This window comes from Glycine soja, chromosome 19, assembly GCF_004193775.1.
Source record: "Glycine soja cultivar W05 chromosome 19, ASM419377v2, whole genome shotgun sequence".
NCBI classification, from domain to species: domain Eukaryota; kingdom Viridiplantae; phylum Streptophyta; class Magnoliopsida; order Fabales; family Fabaceae; genus Glycine; species Glycine soja.
In genome coordinates this window covers 37260284-37285268 of record NC_041020.1, presented here as the reverse complement: position 1 = coordinate 37285268, position 24985 = coordinate 37260284, and the positions used below count along the sequence as shown (strand labels likewise).

At 28.2% G+C, this 24985-nt stretch overlaps 1 protein-coding gene across 1 annotated transcript; it reads right to left on the bottom strand.

The window, feature by feature from the left end:
* Positions 1–10665: 10665 nt before the first annotated feature.
* LOC114399270 (cation/calcium exchanger 1-like) lies at positions 10666–13064 on the bottom strand. Its single transcript, XM_028361424.1, has one exon. It carries the CDS (start codon positions 12694–12696, stop codon positions 10903–10905), a length of 1794 nt encoding a protein of 597 aa, XP_028217225.1. The 5' UTR covers positions 12697–13064; the 3' UTR covers positions 10666–10902.
* Positions 13065–24985: the final 11921 nt, after the last annotated feature.

Genomic DNA, 24985 nt, shown 5'->3' with positions numbered 1-24985 from the left:
GTATGCCATTTAAAAAATCATATTTATAATAGGCTAATTCAATATTTTTAATACATGTAATGTTTGCACGTGACAACACAAGGTATCATCAAGGAGTGTATAAATTATAATACATAGATTATAACAGCCTTTGTAATTATAGAAAAAATAATTCTATGATGATATCCAATATTTTTTCTATTAGATACATATTTAAGAAATCAGTAGTAGTAGTAAATTGCGCAATTTTGAGTCTCTTAACAAATTATTTAGTTTCTTCTGAAAAAAACAAATTATTTAGGTACATTTGTATTATAGTTATTAATGACAATTTGTATTTAAAATAATTTAAATTCTTTTAATATAACCATAGCAAAAAAGAAATAAACTCATAGGATTGAAGTAATAGTCTAAGGTATTGATGCGTTCACATGTGAGAAACTATATTGAACAAAAGAATTTGTGTTTGATTAGACCTTGTTGTGTTCACATGTGAGAAACAATATTTAACAAAAGAATTTATGTTTGATTTCCTCCGTGTGCAAAATTCTTAGACCAGCGTCAACCACGCATTGCGAGTGATATTAGTCTCTGATCAAGTGGATTGAGAGACACTCTTGATCATTAACCTAGGAAAAAAATGAAAAAGAAATTATATTAAATCATATCCAAACTGTTTAACTTTTAATTTGTTTTTGAATCTATTTTATTGTTTCTCACACTGAATTTTAATTTACAAAAAAAAAATATTCACTAATGCATAAGGAGTCATATTTGTACATAATTTTGGTTTGTTTCCCATCAAAACCACATAATTTTGGTTGTCATATATTTTAGAATGTTGATACATACATTGCTACATAGTAAAATCCACCCAGCAACCACATGCTTACATGACATTTTTTAATCAATTAATTCCCTTTTAAAAATTAAAAAACATTATTTGTTGTTTTTTTAAAACATTAGAAAACATAAAATAGAGGGACAAAGTGGGAAATCCGTTGGGATTTGAATTTGACTTTCTCTCTCACGATATTGTTTTCTCCCAAGCCATCATCAACATTCTCTAAAACCAACATTGTCTATCTTGAAAACTATCGTCATCGTCATCAAAAGTTTTTGTGTCACCATCCCATGTCATCAATGGTGTAGCTGGTGAGTCCCTCTCTCGCATGCATGTTTGTATTAAAGTCCATCTCACTTGCACACACATATTGATACGTTTGTCTATATCATGGAGGTTGCAGTTCTCATACGTTTATGTCTATCGCTGGTTGAGATTTATCTCTCTTAGGTTAGATTTGTCTATCTTTTATATGTGCATTCCTTTTCTAATTTGATATAGGGTTTCTCATATGAATTTATGTTCTGATTTTATATGAGAACCTTAACCACTATGGTTTCTTCCTTTTGATTATCAAATAAACCTATTAATCAATTAGTCAAAAATGTTAACCTTTTTCACTAACAGTGTTAACCAGCTAACAATAATATTGTATTAAGAGAGAGTAAATCCAAAAGTTTAGCCATATGCTTGAGTGTTATTCCTAGTCAATGTCTTTACACTTGAGTTAGGATTTGAGAATTATTATTTTGTAGAATCTAAAAATAGTTTAGGTTCATTCCATGAATGTTAAAATTCAAGATTTTACTTCGTGTGTGTAATTTCTGTTTTGATATGACAAACAAGTGATTAAATATAATTGAATTTTTTTAAGTCATACATGTGAATGTGCTATGGAAATTTGATTAAAGATGATTCAAAATGATACTCAATGAATTGTTAATGCCTCATATTTGTGTTTTCAATTTTCAATGGTAAAGTTTGTAGATTCATGTGTCTTCTTCGTTATGTCATTTTGTTACACTAAATGAACTAAGAAAAGGTTTTATTTGACAAAATACAAAGAAAAAAAATCAACGTAATAGGTATATCAAGGAGGTTTAATCATGCAACCTAACGGTAAGATCCAAAAATATCATGTTTTACCTTCCAACATGTCTAAACACGATTGGTCCAGAAATGCCTTAGGCATGTAAGAGAATATGATATTATGAGACTACATCATACCCAAAATAATGATCCAAATTTGTTAAAACAAGAACATATAGAGCAAAATAATACCCAATTTAGACAATGAAACAATGACCTGAAACCTCAAAAAGTGTCAACTTTGTAACTGCATAGTTCTCAACATAGACTTTATTTTTGAGTGCGATCTTTTTCAACAACTTTATATTATTGAAATTTAACTCCATGTAAAAATCTAGAGTCAAATAGTTTTTGTAGCTCAATTGTGTGACTTGGTGTTGTGGCAACCGAAAGAATTTATAGCATTGCTTTTTAGGTTTTACACATGACTACTAATAGGCACAATATAACATTGATATGATAATCTGTAGAATAGGGATTGTGCCTCAGTTTCCATTTGTAGCTTATGTCTCAATAGTGGTGAATCCTCTTTTCATTCCTTTTTTTTATTGCATCATTGCTCAAAGTCTTTGGGCCTAAATGACTCATCCCCTCCATTCTTACATCGACTGCTCCAATATTCATTCGATTCTCAGCATCTGTTTTGACAGATGGAGTAGTCAGGTCGGTGACACTCTCCTTTCTGCCATTATTCATGTTTTATGGGGCATTTGGCACTTGCGCAGCCATGCTATATTTAGAAATAAGGCCATTTTTATCAACTTTGTAATCAATCTCATTCTAGCGGGTGTCTCTCTATCAGGAAATCTGTCCAAAGGGAGTATGTCTTCTGATATTTAGGACTTTCGCATCATAAAGCACTTCTCTACCATGGATCATCCTTTTAAGGCCCTTAATGCCAACCCCATTCTGTGGCACCTTAACATCCCATTCTTTCATAAAATAAATTTAAAATGATTTTATTTAAAAATAAATAGAGCTTTAAAAAAATGGTGAGATTTTTATGATTAAATAAATAAAGAGAAATAATTTTATTAATTAAAATAATAGTTTTAAGGTAAATAAAATAAATGTGTCCTTAAAAAAATGTTTTATTTATTCATTTGATAGGGGTAAAATAGAGTTTTCTTTTATAAAATGATAAAATAAAAAAATTAAGTAAATAATAGATCTTGAGTACCCTAGTTATAAATAGAAACATATTAGGTTAGTTTTCACATCAATGATACATCTATATGCTTTCTCTTCCTCTCAATTTCGTTTTTTCTTTCTTCCTCTTCCAAAATCTTCGACGATCTTGGAATCTTTAACCATTGGATCTTAGTGAAATTTGAACACCAGGTTTGGAACGCATTTTCTCACATCCCTAACATTGGAATTTGCGAAATAATATATGTGGTGAGAGAAATTCCCCTCGCACGGGGATAGGGGAATGGAGTTTCAATCTCTCCTCCTTCTCTCTAACGCTTGGAAATCTTAGCAGAACAACCAAAGGAAAAACTTGAGAAATCTTAGAGATACCGCTATCGTTATCGAACTATACACGTGAGCCCACTTACAGGTAAGGGATGAGTTATTCACAATTGGAGAGTAGTGAGAACATGTGTAAGAATCCTTAAAGGATCAATGGAATGAGTTTTGGGGTGTTTATGTAAATTTTGATTTTATCTTTACAATTATAACTGTGACTTATATATGTTTGACGAACCAATTATAACTGTGTTCTGCAAATTTTGATTCTATCTTGTGTTGAGTGTGAATCCTAAAATTGAGTTTTTTCTTCTTCTAATTAACGTGAATTATATCCTAAATAATATTTTCTTTAATTGCTTATTTTATACAAATTTTTGTCTTTGTTCTATATCTTTCGACGATGATGATCAACATGATATATATTGCAATAATAAAAGTAATAAATTAAAGAAAGTTGTAAAGTTAGTGCCTAGTAGTAATTTCTTTTGATATAATTGTGTGTGTGTGTGTGTGTGTGTGTGCATGCATATGTGTATGTGTGTGTAAAAACACTCGGTTTGAGTGCTCCTTTAAGCTTATGTTGATCCCATATGATTGAAATATTCTCACAAAATAGAGTGACCCTGACAGGTCACCTTATGATTTTACTTAGTGAGAGTAACGTACTCATTGTGTGATGTGTCTTGTTATATACTCCTAAGTGACCCAGTGTGATTTTTCACTGATATGGTACCACATTGCATATAGACTTGAGTCTTATATTAGTATAATTGTTGCATAACGCCTGCGAATTATTTATTATGAAATTGATGAGTGTTGTTATGTCTTGACTCGAGTGTGTGATTCATGTGTAATGTGATTGGTGATTGAAAAATAAATTTTAAATGATAAAGTGGTGAAGTAACGTAGATTGTATTAAGTTGAGCTATGTTATAAATATTTCTATAATTTATTTTGATTATGTCTTTGTTTATCTGTATTTTATTTAGAAATGTGATAATTCCCCCCTATATGTTGTTTCTGTTTGAATCCTGTGATGATCTCGAATCTTGTATTCGCGGGAGCAAATGATTAGGTGGAGGACTTTAAAGAATCTCATGCTAGATGATGCTGTGACATAATACTCTAATAAGATTTGACATTGGGACAAGAGTTTTTATTTTAATTGCGTGATGTTATTTTTACTTTATTTTATTCATTGTTTAACAAGATTTCTTTTGTAAACTTTGATGTCTTGTTCTGAGTAGGGTATGTTTTTAACAAGTTTTATTTGGCAATAATATAGCGAATGTGACTTTTTACCTACATGAATTTGTGTACGTGATTTTTATAAAATTGGTTTAATTAAATTTCATATTTTTATAGGTTTTTCTTATTTATATGTATCTCGAAATAGAGGGTGTCACACCTTCCCCTTGCATGTTGGACTAAGTGTAATTCTAACAGAGCCTCAAGAGGCAATCCGAGTATTTCAGCCTGTGCTAGAGTTTCCAGGAGTACCACAGGCTTTTTTCTTGGAGGTTTTGCTAAGCATATCGAAAGTCTCTTCCTCCCTGCATGTGGAGCTCTTGGTGGCCATGAAGGCTATTGAAGTTACCTCCAACAAGGATCGGTGGCTAGAATGTGATTCCTTGCTGGTGGTATTTGTTTTCAAGTGCACAGATTTAGTTCCCTAGAGTCTTAGAAATAGGTGGAGAAACTGCATATACCTAACTTCTATGATGCAATTTCATATCTTTCACATTTTTAGTTAAGGCAATACACGTGCAGACAAGCTAGCTGCCTTCGGTATAGATAATTTTGTTTTTTGTTGGTGTGATACTCCACCTCCCTTCATTTTGGATGATCTTAGGCGTAATAGATCTAACATTCCTTTCAATAGTTATTGTTGATTGTCTGTATTGTTTTTGTGGCACCTTCATGGGTTCGGTTTGGCCCCAGATGCTTTTGTATTTCCTTTTTATTTTCAATTAATTTATATCAGTGTTGTGTGCTTGTTTGGCGGGTAGGGGTTGGAGTGTCAACCTAGTTGGATTCTTTTCCCCTTCCCTGCCTTTGCACAATGCTATCTATTGAAAAAAAAAAAACCACAATACTATCTAGAATGAAATCACCTTCCTTCATACAAAATAGTAAAAGTTATCTCAAATTGAAATGAAACTTATAAATATGATCAGAAGTATTAGATATAAAAGTCATTCATCATAATTAATTTTTAATATGATAACAAAATCTATCCAGATATAATCAAGTGCACGAAATTAAGTTGGTGCATGGCAACAAATATTAAAAAAAAAAAACTGATATCCTACATAAGATTTTTTGTTTGGAGTTACATGTCATTACTTGGAGATGAACGAAAATGTTTTATTCAAATAATATTTTCTTTTTTTTTATTCTAATACTTTTCTATTACCTATTTATCTAAAAAAAATTATTTTTTTATACTCACAAATTTCAAACACCTAATTAAAACTCTTATTTTGTTTCTATGTGTCTTTCTATTAAATCATATCATCTATATTACTTATACTTTTTTTTTCTTTCCTCTCTTTCTCTCTCAAGGTATCAACTAACATTGGGTGTCAAAAAATATTTTTTCTTTATCCTCAAAGTTTAGGACTTATTACACCCAATAACATTCCTCCTTATTTTCACCATACACTAAACTCCCTTAATTTTCATCATCTATTAAGGTGTGACTCCCTAAGTCACAACCAATGTGAAAAATATTAATTATGTTAATTGGAGCTAACATGTGTTTAACGCATGCTTTTTAATTAATTTTTTTTTGGTCTAAAATACATATAACATTGTGAGTCAAAGGTGACCGCATCTCACCTTTATTTATAATAAAAAAAATTAGAATTAATATTAATTATATATCATTTAATTACTTATTATTAGGTAATTATATATCAATCATAATCATAAGTTTCTACATAATAATAAACAAGATAATATAAAGATAAATATAATTTAACAATATTCTTATCTTCTTCCTTGGAAACCATCAAGGAACCTGCGATGCATCTGGATAACCTACAAAACATAATTCACTTGCTTCATGATCAAAATTTTCTTCAAATGCTATTTGGAATCCAACAAGGTTGTCGACACAAAATCAATTGTCTTCAAGCAATTTATTGATTCAAGTTTTTTATTGCCCGTCTAACACATTGACAGCAAAGAAGCTACTTAACTTTTTCAAGTTTATCATAAGATTCACAAATATTAAATATGCTGCAACAACAATATTTCTCAGCAAATACAAATTTCCAGAAATTATAAAAGATAGAAAACTCCACAACTTCAACATCCAAACACATAGAAATTGCTCATCAGAATCTTCACCGGCCAAAAAATTGTGTCAATCTTGGTCATATAACGCATAGTAATTATCCAAAATTCAATAATAATAATAATAATAATAATAATTTAGTTCTTATAATTTTTATATTTATTCATTTTAATTTCTATATACTTTAGTACCTGAAGTTTAATAAATAATTTTTTTAATATCTAAAGTTTATATTTTAATTTTTAAAAAGTTTCTGTCATTAATTTTTTTTAACTTTTTTAGTTAAAAACTTTTTAACAAAAATTTTTTAAAATTAAAATAAACTTAAGGGATTAAAAAATTTACTTATTAAATATAAGAATTAAAAAAAATAAAAAATATAAAAACTAAATGATTAATTAAATCTAATAATAAAAGAATCAAACTTCCGCACCCATCTCATTAGCACACCCTCCCTTCTGCAACGCGTTTGGTCCTTCTATCTTGGTGATCGAGTGAGATCGGCGTCCACTCCCTAAGATCTAGATAACGTTGAGATGCAAAAATTGGCGAGTGAGAAGCCGGGTTTTATGGAGCGTGACTAGGAGGAGGAGGTGGAGAGAAGGTTTTCCGGCCAGAGCCCTTGCAAACGAAGTCTATTTCAATCCGCCTACAATCATTGGGATTTTGCAAACCCTAATTAAGATTTTGAATTTCAGAGAGTTTATATGAGGCCACTATGAGTGGGTTAAGTGACAAGGATTATTTGAATTTTTCACTAAAAAATGAACACCGTGAATTAACAGACTCAGACTCAGGATTGACCAATATAATAATTTACTCTTCATCTAATGAATGATTCAGCATTGTCGAAAAGAAAGAACCAACAGGTCAGAAATGAACCATCATGATTTGGACATATAGAAACACAGTGGACATATCGATAGGATCCACCCTCCCACTTGGTAGGTCTAGGAAGCCCTTCGTTGGATAATGATTAATTGCCTTGGTTCTGGCAACCTATCGCTTTTTGTCACTGCTGCCCCAAGTTGAACGTATTCACGTGCCCTAATATAATATAGGATTATTTATTTTATTTTTAATAAAGAGATAACATGTTTCATTCATAAACAAAGCCATCCTACTAATCTTACAAAAGGTTTGATCAATATGGTACTTCTTATGAATCTACTAACCAAAAGAATGCCGTTTGAACTTTATTTTTTTTTGTGTGAAAATGCTATTTGGACCTTACTCTTTGTGATTGATTCTTTTAGTTGAGTTGCACCTTATATAGAAAAAGAAATATTATTTTACTATTTTCTGCATAATGAAATGAAATATTTTTGTACTGTGCAAAAAAATTGTGAACCAAAATGTTTATGCTTGATTTTCTTGGGCTAAAGCATAGAAAAATGGCTTAAAAATATATGAATGTGTTCGTATTTGATTTAATTATATGTCGCTTTCAAATTTGCATGGTGCTGACCCTGCATTTCACCCCCTCCATGACCAATTTTGTTCACTAGCTAGAGAAATAGTTCTTCAGTCAACTTCACCATAATCAATTTCTTTAATAAAAATAATCATTTTTGTTAACTGATGCTAAAATTCTCTAATATGTATATGTTTCGTTTGATATGTTTGGAAATCAACCCCAATTCATGAGGTCAAGAAAATATAAGAGTAAATCAAGTTTTCTTTTTGGTGGGCATAGAGTGAATGAATCAAGTTAAACTCAGTTTCAACATAGAAGTGTGTCAAAGATGAAACGGCTACCAATAATTTTATACGTTTTTTTTATGATTTAATGTAAATTGTAGATAAACTCCTAATGAGTTGTACATTCCAATTTAAATAGTGTCTTGAGTTTGAATTTTCAATATGCAATAATGTTATATATTAAAAAAAAACTTTATTACTTAAATCGTGGTCTTAATCACTTCAAATAAGAAACATGACCTTGCCTTGCTAAGCCAAAGAGACAATTCATAACTCATAAGAGCTCATTCAAGTAGAAAGATAGGATAATGAGTGTGACAACATATTAGCATGAGGTAGATGTGGATCCACATCCTTTAGTGTGTGATTGGGGAGACGTTTTGAATGTGTGTTTTTTTAATTCCCACATTAAGACAGTAGCTTCTAAAAATTTATGTTTATGCAGTATTTTAGTTGGTTGAACATAGTACATAACTTGTAATACTTTTAGTTTTTATAATTTAATATTTTTTTATTTTTGTTCTTGTTAAAAAATATTTTTAGTATTTGTAAATTAAGTTTTTTTTATTTTTTGTTCTTTAATTATTTTTTATAATATATTTTACTGTTCAAAAAATATTATTTAAAATATTTTAAAAATAAAAAATAAAGCAAATATAATTTATGAGAACTGATTGACATGATTTTAATGTAGGACGTGGTTTGAAGACATGTATGTATTCAAACACACTATAAATATAACAACTTTCGAGATTCACAGCTACTGCAAATTTTGATTTTATAATTTTCTTAAAAGTGAAAATTAATATGCTTGACAAACTGAAAATGAAGAAAGAAAATATGAAAAGAAACGGATGCTGATAAAATATGTGACTAATTTATTTTAGAGAAATATGACTATGTTTTCATAATTTTCTTTAAAGAATTAAAAAAAAAGAAAAATATTTCTACAATGTTGTTCTCAGACAAGCACCAGGTAAGCATATTTTTATTTAAATTCTACATATTTTAGTAGACATACTTTTTGCTTTAAATTGAATTTATTTGCTCTTAGTAAAGGTCATGCGACAAGACACCATACCGACCCATATTCCGCGATCCCATCCTCATGTCGTATCCCTAACTGAATTACGAATTAGTAGCACTTAAAAATGTATGACAAAATTATCAACATGAGATGTATTGAATGGAGGAATATCCTCATCGATTATATATTATTGCTCTTGATGGTTTTGGCCAATACTATTAAATAGCATTATTCAATTTATCCTTTAGAAAGAAGAAAAAAAAACATGTGTGACAATTTGACAAGAAAATGAAAATAACAAAAAGTATTGTGACATATGCATCAGACGGCTGAAAATGATCCCCGGGTACCCACATGCCACCAACATTGGTAAGACAAATTTCCTACCATTATCAGGCTAAATTATTTAAGGTTTAAATTTAATTTTAGTTCACCTATTTTATTTGATCTTTAATTTTAATTTTTTATTTTAAAATTAAGATATTTGATGCTTTTATTTTTTAAAATTTTTTAATTTTAATTATTCTATTTCAAAGTATATTTAGTCCTCTTATTTTAGATAATTCATAATTTTGATTAAATTTTTAATTTTATCTACATTTTTTTATTTTGACTCAGCTGAATCCTAAATCTGACATATTCATTTAAGGCACCATCAAGAAATAATATAATTAATTATAAAGTAAGAAATAAAAAAAATCGTACGCAAAATTAAAAATTAAACCAAAATTATGGATTTTCTAAAATATGGGATCAAATTTGTAGATTTTTTAAAATATGAAGATTAAATGTTTATATTTTAAAATAGAAGAATCAAAATTATAAAATTTTAAAAATAAGAAGATCAAATATCTCAATTTTAAAATAGAGAAACCAAAATTATATTTAAGTCTTTATTCAAAGTATACTAATATTTTATTATAAAATTTAACTGTTAGTAGATAAGATTTTGATAGCTAAAAAAAGGAGTAGATAAGATTTTGTTTTCTCAATATGATATAGTTGATAAATAGATACAATATTTTTTAAACATGTGATCACTGCTAAAAAAAGCGATTAAGGATTTGATTTCTACATCATTATGTATAGAATAACATGTTAAAAAATATTAACTTAAATAAATCTCAATATTCATGGAATTATCCGTTAGTTATTAGCTGAAGAGGATACTTTATGTTCGATAGAAAACATTCTTTTCCAATATATTATCAGGGAAGTAGCTTGTTGTAAACTGTAAACAGTAACTCGTAATAAAGCAAAAATTAAATGTACATTTGTATATATTATTTGGGATAAATAAACTCTATTTTTCATTTTTCAACGAGAATTTATAAATGCGAAGACTAGCTACTACTATTCTAAGAAGAAGAAAAGAAAAACTACACGCAAAATGTACAAAGTAGACATGCTGATCGTGAAATGTATGATTTAACATAAGCCTGTTCCATGAGGACCACAATGGACCCCTTTAGAGACTTGCTTCTCTAGCTAAAATTTCACAATTCCAACAGCCATGGCTATCCTTATGACCAAAAAGCAAAGGTACACACTCAATAGGCCTGCCCCCAAGGATTTATCAAGCCTCATATTCTTCTTAGGCAAAATCACAAGTGCCCAAAGCACCCCTCCCATCAAGAACAAAAGGGTCTCATAGAGTGAAGTGTCCTTAGGAGTGACATAAGGGTCTGGATGCTCAGACCAAGCTGAGAGAACAAGGGGTAAGCCCAATCCCATCAAGGTGTTAAACATTGGGCCAGCATAGCAGCCAGAAATGGCCATTTGGACCCCATCAGGCCCACCATTCATGGCCATGGCACCATTGGCAATCAAGTCACCAAGCGAGTTGCCCCAAGCTAGGACAGTTAGTCCTAGAATTGAAGGGCTAACCCCAATGATGCTCCCAATTGAGACCAAGAGAGAAACAAGCTCCTCAGCAATTATGTAAGTCCATGTTACACTCATGGCAAAGCCACCAGCAAGCCAAGGGAACAAGGACTTTCTTGGTGGGGTGCACCTCTCAGTTGTCACGCATGCCATGTTGCCCAAAACTATCCCAATCAATGCAGCTACTATGTATGTAACAAGACCACTCCTTGAACCCACGTTTTCACTTTGTGTGTTGAAAAGAATTGCCAACAAAACCGGTGCCAATGTGACTGAAATTACTGCATATGGCTTTGACCATTTCTCCTCACTCACCACTGGGATTGTTAGCCTTCTTGGTAAGCCAAGAGGTAGTTCTAGCACTTGCAGGATTTTTCCCATGTAAATACAATCAAACAATGAATTGTTACCCAAAAAAATAGCACTATCTTGCTTTTGGTTTTGGTCCTTGTCATCAACCACCACCACTATCTCTGCCAAACTTTGTTTCTCTTCATCAACATAGCCTAACAAAGGTATGCTAGCCTCTAGTGATTCCTCATCAGAGAATGTTGAGTATTGGTATTGCCTTTCATTCATTCTGTCCCCTCCATAGATGAGATGTGTGGCTGAGACAGCACAGACATAGAGGAAGTAGATGGAAACATAGCATATTGAAGCCAACAAAGTGATTTTACCAATGTAAAGGATGATGAGAAGGATAAGAAGTGAGAAAAGGAAGAAAAGCACATCCCTAATGAAACTGGCCTTATCAACTTGAACCTGATTTGGGCCAACAAGAATGCTTATGATCCCCAAGACAGCACAGGACACAAAGAAAGACCCTCCAAGGATGCTGTTGAGTCCAACAGCACCATTGGTGGATGATCCAGTGAAGGACACAACACTGGCGAAGAAATCAGGAGCACCATTTCCCAATGAGAGAAGGGTCACCCCTGCAATGGTGGGGGAGAGCCTCAAGATGTTGGACAAGCCTTCCAAGGAGTTGCAGAAGTAGTTGGAAGCTGTGTCCCCCAAAAGATAGAACAACACCACAAGCCACAAGGCAAGTAGGGTTTGTCCCAAAATTTGGAATTTTCCAAAGCTGCAATAGAAGATTTGGAGATAGTTTATGTACCCTTTTGACCTGCAGTCAAGATAGTTCTTCACATATAAACACTTTGACTCGTAATCTGAGTACTTGTGGAGGTCAGTGCAGCCTTCAACACTAACATCTCTGAACAATCTTGCATGGTTGAAGATTTTGAGGGGGCCATTAGATTGAGAATTCGAGTTATTAGGAGGTTGGAGATAATAAACCTTTAGAAGGAGACAGAAGAGGAAAAAGAAAGATAGGTTTAGGACAAGAACAAGTACTGTGGATTGAAGCTTGGACTTTGAGATGAATAAGGCTGCCATATAGATAGAGAGAACGCTTTCTCAAGAATATGATATTAGGATATTAATTTGTTATTCTTGTGAGTGTATGAAGAAACTAGAATTGGTTTCCATATGGTATATGATGGACTTGTTCTGGGGACAGTACTAAAAAGGAGAAGGGTTTGAGGAAGAAGACATAAATAGGAAATTTAACACTCTCAAGAATCAAGAGTTTTCTTGAAGTACTGGATTTTTTGAGGATGTGGAAGGGATAGAACAAACAATTTTACAGAGAGCCCATAGCAAAGAAAACAAAAGGGAGTATATGTGCGTGATGCCATTGCTTTGTTGCCATGTCCCATGTGTGGGATTGGAGTTAGGTATGCTCATTTGTGTTTGTGTGGATGGCATGAGGACGTACATAGGATGAAGCCAAACTTCACTTACCAAAGTTTTGAAAATATAGTATAGATTTAAGTGGTAGTAACAATGTATTAAACCAAAGCATACCAAATAATATGCAACAATTATTGGTGGTAGTAGAAGTGGTCAAATTGGAGCTTCAAATAAAATTTGGTCATTTGGATAAATTTCTTTGTAAATACTTATGAGAGGAAAAAATAAAAAATAAAAAAGAAAGTTATCTCATAAATAAAAATTAGGTTATGAATAAGTTAAAACTTAGATACTCTTTCATATTTTATATTAAAAAATGAAACTCTCTTATCTTAGTTTTTTGTTTTTGAAGGATTATCTTAGTTATTTGAAAAGTTGATTTTTAACTTACGCATAAATTTAATTTTAACTTATAAAAGAAGTTTTTTTCTTCTTATTTTCTTTTTCTAGAGAAATTTATCTATAAGCAGAACATATTTATCATTTTGAGAAGATTTGATCTATAAACTATTATTCTTAATATGAGAATTAGTCTTAGAAAGATACCAAAAAGAAAACACACGCAATTATGCTACTGATCCAAATATTAAATCTCAAAATTTATAATGAAAGATCTTTCCTCTAACTGTTTTTTTGTGGCACCAATCCATCCTTCTACGAATAAATTAATACATTTTATCTTTAATTATATTCTCACTAAGAAAAGCTGATAAACCTTATAATTAATTTTGTATTAAGTTAGGTTTTAAAGCTGAAATTAATTATAAAAAAGTTGGTGGATACTTTATACTTAAAATACAGTAACAAAAAATCCGTATTATTAATTTTAATGAAAATACTCATGATACACTAAAAATATTACCTGCAATTAATAAATTATAAATTAATAAAAAAATATTTTATTAATGTATTTTTATATTTTAAACTATACCTTTTTATATTTATACAAGTGCAACCCCCCAAATATTATACCTAGTTAGTATGCATCCAAAGCAGCAGAATTATAAGATTTGATAATTTGATACTGAGGTAGTGAAGTGGGGCTTATTTGGGTTTGGACAGTGTCTCCGGTGATTGGTGAAGGAGAGAGTGAAGATGAATTCAAGCGTACATGGACTTGTCATCATTTCCTTTTAGTAATTTTCTTAGACGTGGACAACAATCAGGTGGAAATGTGGGATGCTACATGCTCTATATGGTTCTAATTCAATGTATGATGTAAGTTAATCCTTCAAAGCCAGTCTTATGGGGCAATTCCATTAATTAACTATATAATAAGTTTTAAGACGATGGTAATAATATGAAGAAAATTTTGGAACAAAATATTAAGTTATGTTCATGTCTGGATCTCCCAAGTTTCAAAGCTAGAGGTTCTAAAGCCGTCAACGAAAATTTTAAAGTGTGTGAACATGGCTGACAAAAAGAGAGTCATCCTTATTTATTTATAGAATATGACTTAGTGAAAAATATGAGATTCAATATTAAAGGTCCAATTGTCTTATTGTGGTCAGTCTCCTGTTGTCAATCATCCTACTTGATCCAACAATCTTAAGTGAATGTGTATGAGTTTTTTATTTATAGGACTGACTTAAATACCTAAGTGGATATGTATGAGTGAACCCTTCTTAAATGTGATTGTTGAAATTTACCTATTTTTTAATTTATTATTTTATAAAAAAATATTTTCTTTGATTGTTTTCATTAAAATTCAATTTTCCTTTTTGTAAGTAATATATGTTAAACTGTGTGTGCATGATATTTTAATCTAGGGAACTCGATCGAATCAAAAAACTTACTTAAAAGGAACCACTTGAATCAATTCACATGTGTTTTCTTACTCTTACACTTTAATTTACCTATACTCATAATTGTTTTACTTTTTAAGCAGTACGTGTTAAATAGTGTGCGAATAGAATATGTAGCTCGCTATGATTTACTTGATTTACAATTACATGATATATAAGTGTATACTCAATTAGTGGGACAACCAGTAAAAGTTGGTGAAATTAGACGCAAGACAAAATGCTATTTTATTTCTTTTTATTATTCTTATCATGTTCAAATTAAATTCAACATGATTTTTTGCTTAAATCCTATGCTTGTGCGCATGAAGGCCGACAAATATTTATTGCTTGAATGAGAAGCATTTAGTGTGGGAAAAGTACTGTCAATAAAAGTGAAATTTAATTTGTCAATCAAGGTCCAATTGGACCACACCTCTCTCATTGTGAATATGGCAAAGAAATGAAGCTTCCAGTGTCCGTTATAAAAACAGGTTAATTTTGTTTCGTTTTCGTTGTCTTCGTTAGAGGCATAAATTAATGTTAGAGTGTGTTTGGAGGGATGATTTTAAAATTTTGAGAAATTTTAAATTCTAGGAATTTTAAATACTTTAATTGAAATTCTTTTATTTTCAAAAATTTGTGTTTGGATAAAAAAAAATTAAAATTATGAGGGTGAAAAAATGAAAGAAAAAAAAAATATATGATTATTATGTTAGTTATACGTGTTCCTCTATGCTAAGACCCGATCGATGTTCCAGAAGAATGTAAAAAGAGAATTTCAATTTTTCACATTTTAAAAAAAAATTGAAATTCCAGAGATTTTTAATTGTTTAAAATTCTGTTTTAAAATTTCAAAATTTTAAATTCTTCACAAAAACACATTCAATGAATTCTAAATTACAGAAATTCAAATTCTTTCAAATATTACTTTCCTCAATTAAAATTCTCTATCCAAACATACTCTCAATTCCTTTGGAATTTGGATATTGAAATTCATGCAAGTGAAGGCATGCAATTAGAAGGTGAGGGATCGAGTTTGTAGTGCTGCCAAGTTACAATCAATTGAGGTCGACGATCACCATTTCCGACAAACTTAATTTATTCGATTCATTAGTTAGGCTAGCTTTTTTAAACATAGTGATTGCCTTCATACTCAAGACATTAGTTAAGAAATTACTAATAAAAAGTATTTCAATGAAAATTACATTAGGAACATGTTAGAAATCATAGTATATTAATAATATTTTTTTTCCTGAGAAGTTTAATATTTTTTTTAATTCCTTAGTACTCTTAAGATACTAAATAGTAGTCCTTAAGATACTAATTGCAAAAAAAGATGCTAATTAACAATATTTACCTTTTTCTATTAATTAAACAACTAACTCATTTTTCATTAAATGTTAAACAGCACACAATCGACGTGCGTACACACATATACATATGAATTTAGTAACCATTATCCCAAGTGTAATAATAAGAAATCAAAAATCAAAAATAAAATAATAATAATAATATATAATATCATATAGTTAACAATAATTATGTCTTTTAAACATGTGTCAAAAGTCTAATCATTGGATCTATATGACTATATGTATGAAACGGGTCTCTTAAATAAATTCTTTCTTCGAAGAAATTAACTCATTCTTCGCCTAAAGGATATCATGTAAAAAAAAAATCCAAAAATCATCAAAAGAATCGTTAACAATATAATATATACAGGATCCAGTGGCTCTCTCACCTTTCAAACTTCATCACAAAGTTACTTAGGTTATTCTTATCCTACTTTTAAATTAATTGATAAGTATCATTATCACTACTTGAATCTTTTTCCTATTTTCTCCCTCCAATTAAATACACATAATTAAGAAAAAAAAATGAGAGAAAAAGACAAAAAAAATGATATTATTTGATGTAGTAAAATTGAGTATAAGAAAAGGGGACAAAAAGAAGAAGGGTAAATCCCATTGTCGCCCTATACGCATGCACTCTAAGTTTTCCCATCATGGAGAACCTCTAATATATAATTTCAATTAAGGAAACTACCCAAGAACAACAAGAAGAGAACAACCATTGATATGTTACTTGCTCCCAAGTTTCCCCGTCTTGGAGTGCCTTATAATAAGTCAAGGGAAAAAAATTCATTAGTAAGTCAAGGAAATTTCCTAAGATTGTACAACAACGTCAGCATACATTATGGTTTTTTTTTAGGGTAGCATATATTATGTTACTTGACCCGTCATCGGATTTTATATACTTCATACTCTTGTTTTGAATCAACAAAGGTTTTCTGTGGCGTTACCGTTGCCTTTTCGTGTTACATATATAGCGACCTAAGTGTAAGGAGAGAATGTTGTCTTCTACGTAAACCACAAAATTGGACATACATTGGAATTGGATGATATTTTATTAGTTTATACACTCTTTTCATCACACAGCCACACAATTTCTATCCTCTTTACTTGTCTACCTGTGAATAATTATATTCAACTAAGGTTGCACGTGGGAGGAAGTGGATTATTGTACATTTATACACGCTTTTTTTTGTGCAATGGTTATAACTTCTACTCATTACTAGAACCTCTTTTCTTACAGTTTCATTACTTGAACACATAAAAAATTAACACTGTACGTAATAATTAATTAATATCTTGTATAATTACTCTTCCTACTTGCTTTTTTTTTCTTTTTTTCATATACACGCATATTAAAAATACATCATAAAACTAAAGAAAAACACTTTTTATTGCCTGATATTAATGTTCCCATTAATCATTTTATTTATTTATTTTAGATACAGTCAGAAAATAAACAACAAACTAAGATTCATCTGATGTCCAAAGCGATGCACTTGTTCTTGATTTAGTCTTTGACTGTCAGGATTTCTCCATTTATAGGATTTTAAAGAATAAATTAATTAAAGCATATATGAACACTAAAAATAATGAAGTAACATATTCCAATATGAATTATTTAAAACCTGAAATTACAGTATATGTTAATTGGTTGGTGAGTGCACAATTTATTAAACAACAAATAGGTAAAATACATCATAAAACTAAAGAAAAACACTTTTTATTGCCTGATATTAATGTTCCCATTAATCATTTTATTTATTTATTTTAGATACAGTCAGAAAATAAACAACAAACTAAGATTCATCTGATGTCCAAAGCGATGCACTTGTTCTTGATTTAGTCTTTGACTGTCAGGATTTCTCCATTTATAGCATTTTAAAGAATAAATTAATTAAAGCATATATGAACACTATACACACACACACACACACATATATATATATATATATATATATATATATATATATATATATATATATATATATATATATATATATATATATATATATATATATATATATATATATATATATATATATATATATCACTAGAGTTGGTCACTTGGTCCAGTAGTGTGGATTAACTTACAAAAGATCTTAAATTTGAATTTTATTGTCGTAAATGTACACAATATATTTCTTATAAATTAAATTAGCTTATTGTTTCTGTTTTAAACGAATATTAAATTCATATTTTATAATTTATAGGAGTAATTTAAATATTATTTTTAAATTTTTATTATATTAATTATTAAGTTTAAATTTTAATAAATGTGTTATAAATATTTCATTAAATATTTAAATATATTTCGAAAATGATATATTTAAAAGAGAAATTTTGAAAATCAAAATGAAAATTCAATAATCTTATACTTGCTAATTTTTAAAAATGAAATATAAAAGATAAAAAAATATTCAATTAAAAAGGAGAAGTTATATTGGTAATAAACTATTTTCAATTAAAAAGGAAAAGTTGTCATCATAGTAAAATAAAAATTAAAACTTAAATTTTCTTATATTAGTATTACTTTAACATGTAACTCTTTAGAAATAGATATCAAATAGTTATTCAATAAATTTTTGTGCAGAACACCTATATTAAAAGACAAAGTAACTTGTATATGCAATATAGCAGAAAAAGATGAACTTCTAACATAAAAATGTTCTTCTTCACCATTTGTAAAAAGCGAGACCAAATCATCATATTTATCTTGTATCACCTATCTATTTTATTTTTTTTATCACAAAAGAGCCCGAACTCATAACCTGATAAAAAAAATTAAAAAAATCAAAATATGACAAAACATTACATGCTATATTGTTTCAAAAAAATAAAAATAAAACTAAAAAGTAATTATCTCTTCGATAAGTACATACAATTTGATAAACAAATATTGCATAATTTAATCATACTTGAGTCTAATACAACTTCAAAAGGTCATCTTGATTTCTAATATAAAAAAATACATATCAATTGAACCAATAAGAGGAAGGAAAAAGAAACCAGAGAAAGAGAAGAAAGAAAAAGGAGATATCAGTTCCTCAATATCTTTGAAACATAAAATAATAATAATAATAGTAATAATAAGTAACAGAAACAAGAGGAATAAAAATAAAGAGAAAGAATAAAAAGAAAACAAAAACTCACTGCAACATGATCAAATCATCATCTAGTCTTGGCCATCAAAGTCACCTATAACCACAATCACTAATTCTGCTTCGTACACACCCATCACATAATATAAAGTCCAAATAAACATACCACCACCAACAAAAACAAAAGAAGATGTCAGTTTTAAAATTATTGTAAAAGACAGTGTGTAATTTTTATTTTTTTTTAAGTAGAAGATGACAAACAAAATGGAAGAGAATGAAATCGTTACTTGATGAATATATAAGAACACACTCTGCTACACCCTAAAACGGAAAAAAATAAAGATAATACGGTTATACAATAATACAAAAAGAGAGAGAAATATAAAATGAAACAGACAAACAAAGTGAGGAAAAAAATGTCATATAGAGTAGAAAGAGGCAGGGAAGCATGTAAAAGAATGGATAAAGAATGAATTTGAAATATTACATTTTTATTAAATATTACATTTCCAAATTCAAACTTTTTTATTTGATTTGATAATAAAACAGTGAGAATTGACAATGATTACGTTTTCAAATTCATATTAATTTCATAATAAAAAAATTGAAAAACTCAATCGGAATTGGTCTCATAAATAATTATTTCACTTTTATAAGGAAAATGAACGGAATTGAAAATTCAGTCTTTTTATTTGATTTGATGATAAGAGCAAGAATCAAAATTGAGAATGTCATAATAAAATGATGATGGAATCATCTTTTTTTAGTTTATATATTCAGTTTATATCTTTCAATTTATATCACTTATGCTTATTATATATATATATATATATATATATATATATATATATATATATATATATATATATATATATATATATCATCAATTATATCCAAATGATTCACTTTACTCTATAACTAATTCTATTTATATCTTTTGCATTTGTACCCAACAAAAATTATATTTCGTATAATTATACATAAACGTCATTTAATATTTTATGAATGGAGTTCTCATATGACATCTTAGTTTATCGGATCTCTCGTGACTATTAAATTAACATTTTATAATTTATTTGAGTAATTTTTTATATTGTTTTTAATTTTAATATATTATTAATTATTTAATTTAAATTTTAATAAATATTGTTAGCAGATATGTCAACAAACATTTAAATATATTTTTATATATACATGATTCAAAAAATTATTATCAGGTGGAAGTTGTCCAAGGTAGAATCTGATTCTGATTCACTTTAGTAAGATGTTACATGTTTTTCTTTACTTTGTTTTCAAAAAAAGTTATGTAGTTCATTTTTTCTTGGGAATCGTGTTATTAATGTAAAATATTTAAAAATTTTATTAAATGACTAATCTTTAAACTTAAAAAAAGTTACATATGTGTTGTCTGTGTAGCAAAACCTTATTTTATAGCAAATTTTTAAGTTAAATTAGTTAATTTAATATGTTATCATATATACAAAATATTATAAGCAGTAAAATCAATTTGTTAGCAATAGTGATCAATATTAATAGAATTATTTGGATATATCATAGTATAATGTAGTTTAATTTATATTTTATTTGGTTTAAGGATTGATAATATATCTAATAATTTGTAAAATTGATTCAAATCAATGTTTATTTAAATTTTTAAACAATACTATATTAATATGAATACTTAAATTAATGTTGTTAAAATTTTCAAATATATTTTCAGAAGAAAAAAATGTATGAAGTGAAAAAAATTACATTTGAAATAATAAACAATAATCGAGGGAGTAATTGAGGCTTGATTTGGGATAACAAAAATTAAGTGAAGTTGTTTAATTATAATAGAATTTATTTTTTATTTAATTTACCTTTTTAAGCTTTATAAGTCATCTAAAAATGTTTACACCGTAAAAAAAAAAAAGTATCAAGTAAACTTGAGTTATCATCTTTGGATAAAATTATATTCAAAATTATAAAAAGCAATATAATTTTACCTTACAAACCACCTTTTAATTTATTGGTTTGTATATATAAAGTTTATAATTTAATTTTGATTTTTGAGGATAAATGACTTTAAGTATAATTTGATCTAATAAGAAAGATAATTATAAATAAATTAATGAATTAATATCATATGATAAACACATTTATTTATTTTAACCATTTCAATTAATATATTAAATCAAGTTTTCACTTGAACTATTTTACAAATAATTTATTGTGTTATCAATAATTATTTAAATCAAATGAAAAATATTTATAATATTACTTAAATCAAATCAAATTACTGGTGAGACATGTAATATTAAAATATTGATGATTAAAAATAATTAAAACAATTTAATGATAAAATGATTAAAATAAAATTGGAAAATTCCATAAATTTATTGTTGGGATTATAACAATTATATATTAAATGCCTAAATGATAATTTGTTGTTTAGGTGCTTTATATATATTCGTATGAAGTGAGATTTTTAAATTTGAGTTATAATTTACATTTGTATTATATTTTAATTTATTTGAATATAAATGTATGTATTTATGTTACTTCAATATATAAAATCAATCTACATTTACTATTTTAATAAATCATAAATTTTGTTGATTACCTTAATTTGAATGTATTGTAACTTTTTTTATCAGTAATTAAAGAAAGTGTCAAAAAATTTACAATCATTCACTCATTTTGTTTAATCAACTAAATTAAACTCCCTTATTAATATGTTATAACTTTAAATCATATTATACATTAATATTATCAATTATCAACTCATTTGAATAAAAATATTTTTAATTACAAAATATAATATTCACTATTTTAGTATTTACGAAATATATAATAAATTATTATCATTATCATATTTCTATTGGGCCTATATGTTTACATTTCTATTGCACTATCATACTTTATTGTACTAATATTTATATATTAAAATAATATCTCTTATTATATATGTAAATTGATGTCCATATTAATTTTAATTTAATATGTTTGATGATGTATACATAATTTTATTCTTAAGTTTAAAAGGGCAAACAAAGGTACATTGGATTTGAACAAAGCAACACACTTGCACTCAAAACAAAATTAAACCCATCACAATTCAACATGTCACCAATGTAAACAAACCACACCCATTACACAAAACAGAAACTTAAGACATTCAAAGAAAGAAAAAGAGGAAAAAGGTGAAGAATGGCTAACTAGATTTGCATAACTCAAAACAAAAAAAGAAAAGAAATGTTTCAACTTTCAACAGAAAATAGAAAGGAAAAAAAAAAAAAAGAATGCCTCACTGGATTTACAAAGAAAGTCACAGAAGTGAAGGATCGATGATTTTGATGATCATTTTTTTGACTTGGCAAACAAAACTCTTTCACATTAAGTCTCCACGAAGCTTTTGCAATCTCTTCCTCTGATGACACCATAAGTGGTTCTCTCCGACGGGGTCCTGCGTCATGTTCAGTTTTCTCAAGGTTTTGGTTTCATTTTCGGTTTTGGTTTTGGTTTTTGTTTGATGCAATGCGAGTGATAATAACCACCTTCCTAGTTATATAGGGAGAGACAAATGGGGAATAGAATTGTGCTCTCTATGTGTGTATAGGTAGATTTGGATTTTTGTTTTATTTTTTAATCTAAGTTTTGAAGGATAAAATGGTCTACTAAAAGTAGAGACAAAAAACAATCATCCAATTAAATATCTCGTTTATCTATTGTTATAGATTATACATATAATAATTAATATAATGACAAAAATAAATATATTAAATATAATATATAGTAATGTATTAATTTATATAATATATATAATAATAATTTTGACACATATATTTAAGGTATATTATTAATTTAAACATTACAAATTAAATAATTATTATTCAAATATCCTTTGAAGAAAGTATTTGAATAATAATTATAATTTTAAAAAACTCAAAAAAATGTTTATAATTTTAAGAGAAGAAACCACATAAATAAAATATAATTTTGTAAAATTTAGTTCAAATCATATTTTTATAATTTATAAAAAATAAATTAAAAGTTAATATTTAGACAATTATATGTAATTTTAATGAAACATTATTTTTTATTTAAACAATTCATATCTTATTTTATAATTATGTTGCCCATCAATATTAAAACTTATATGCTTTTATCTAATGAAATCCATTTAAAGGATTGACCTTTCCCAATAAATATTTTTCTTATGCATGAATCAGTTATCAAACTCATAACTACGTACTTAAAAGGATAACATTATCTAGCAAGACATACCATTTTGGTATTTAATACAATCATATAAAGTTATGAAATACTAATTTCTTACTAAACGTGATAAATAATTTCTTTGATTCCCCAAAAAAATTATATAAAGATTTTCAAGAATACTCATAATCAACCAAAAAAATCATGATTGTAAGAATTCCGCAAAAATTATAACATTCAGACATAAAAAAAATTATCTTTTACCTGATAGTGATACCATTTAGGCCTTTACCAATATAATGCATAAGTAAACTGGTTTAAGGACTCAAAAGTGAAAAGAATTTTATCGGAGAATGTAACAATACATTTTACTATGGTTTTTAACAATTTTAAAAAATCTCTACTGATTAATTCCTTAACCATTATCAAAGGACACTGGTGAGTAAAATTTTTACCTTTAAGTTCTTTGTTAGTTCAAGAGCGCCCTTGCAAATCCTTTTATTATGAGTTGTAACCTTCAAGCTTCAACCCCACACCGAAAGAGGTGGCACCTTGATTTGTATAAAAGCCATAAGTTCTAAACCTTTACGTACTCTTCTTATCTTGATTTGTATAAGAGGTGGCACCTTTAGGCACAAAGTTTCCGACACAGCTTCATCAGTGGCCTAAACCAAGGTTGATTTTCTTTGTTTCTTTGTCCAAAAACTTATATTCTCGAATGGCTGAAGAATGTAGAAGCCTGCTTGACGGAACGGTGGCATAACACTTTCATTGGATTGAGCAATGTTAAGCAGAAAGTAAATGTATATTTCTAAAAGGTTTCAACATTATTTGTATGTGTCATATACACAACAAATGTAACTGAAAATTTGTTTTAGAATTCAATCCAATTACCTATGTAAGGATGGTATGTTTGTAGAGTTCTATAATGATTATCTTAAAAATCATATGTAGCATGATTTCTATTGGTTGATTGCGTAAAAAATGACACTGATAGTGTATGAAAATTATTCTTTTTAAACTGCTTCACAATGACGAAGGTAGGACCACATCATTTGGAAGAAAAAAAAGACAAAATAGTGACTTAAAATCTCTTTTAAGAACCCACTATATTCAATTGGATTTTAATAAGATGATCATCAAACTTATGAAAAACACAACTAGTATACTAGGAGTCATTTTTGAATTTTTGTTTCTAAAAAGCAGTCTTTTTTTCTCTCTCTTATTTCTCTTTATTTTCTCTTCAAGCAAACAACAAAAAAATGCATATTATTCATATATGTTCTTTCTTCTCACCAAATATACTATTTAGGATGATTTATCACTTCAGCTAAAATGGAGATCAATGTGACTCATCCCCCACTACCCCACTAATAACAAATGATTCAATCTACACATCCATATCCACATACAAAACAAATGCCTTTAATGAACGATCAGAAGACCAATGACCACATACATGATTTAGACTACCAGGATTGTGAAGCATTAATAA

Excerpts from the sequence above, each read along its gene's own strand:
- LOC114399270 (XM_028361424.1), bottom strand. The coding sequence starts at position 12,696 with ATGGCAGCCTTATTCATCTCAAAGTCCAAGCTTCAATCCACAGTACTT.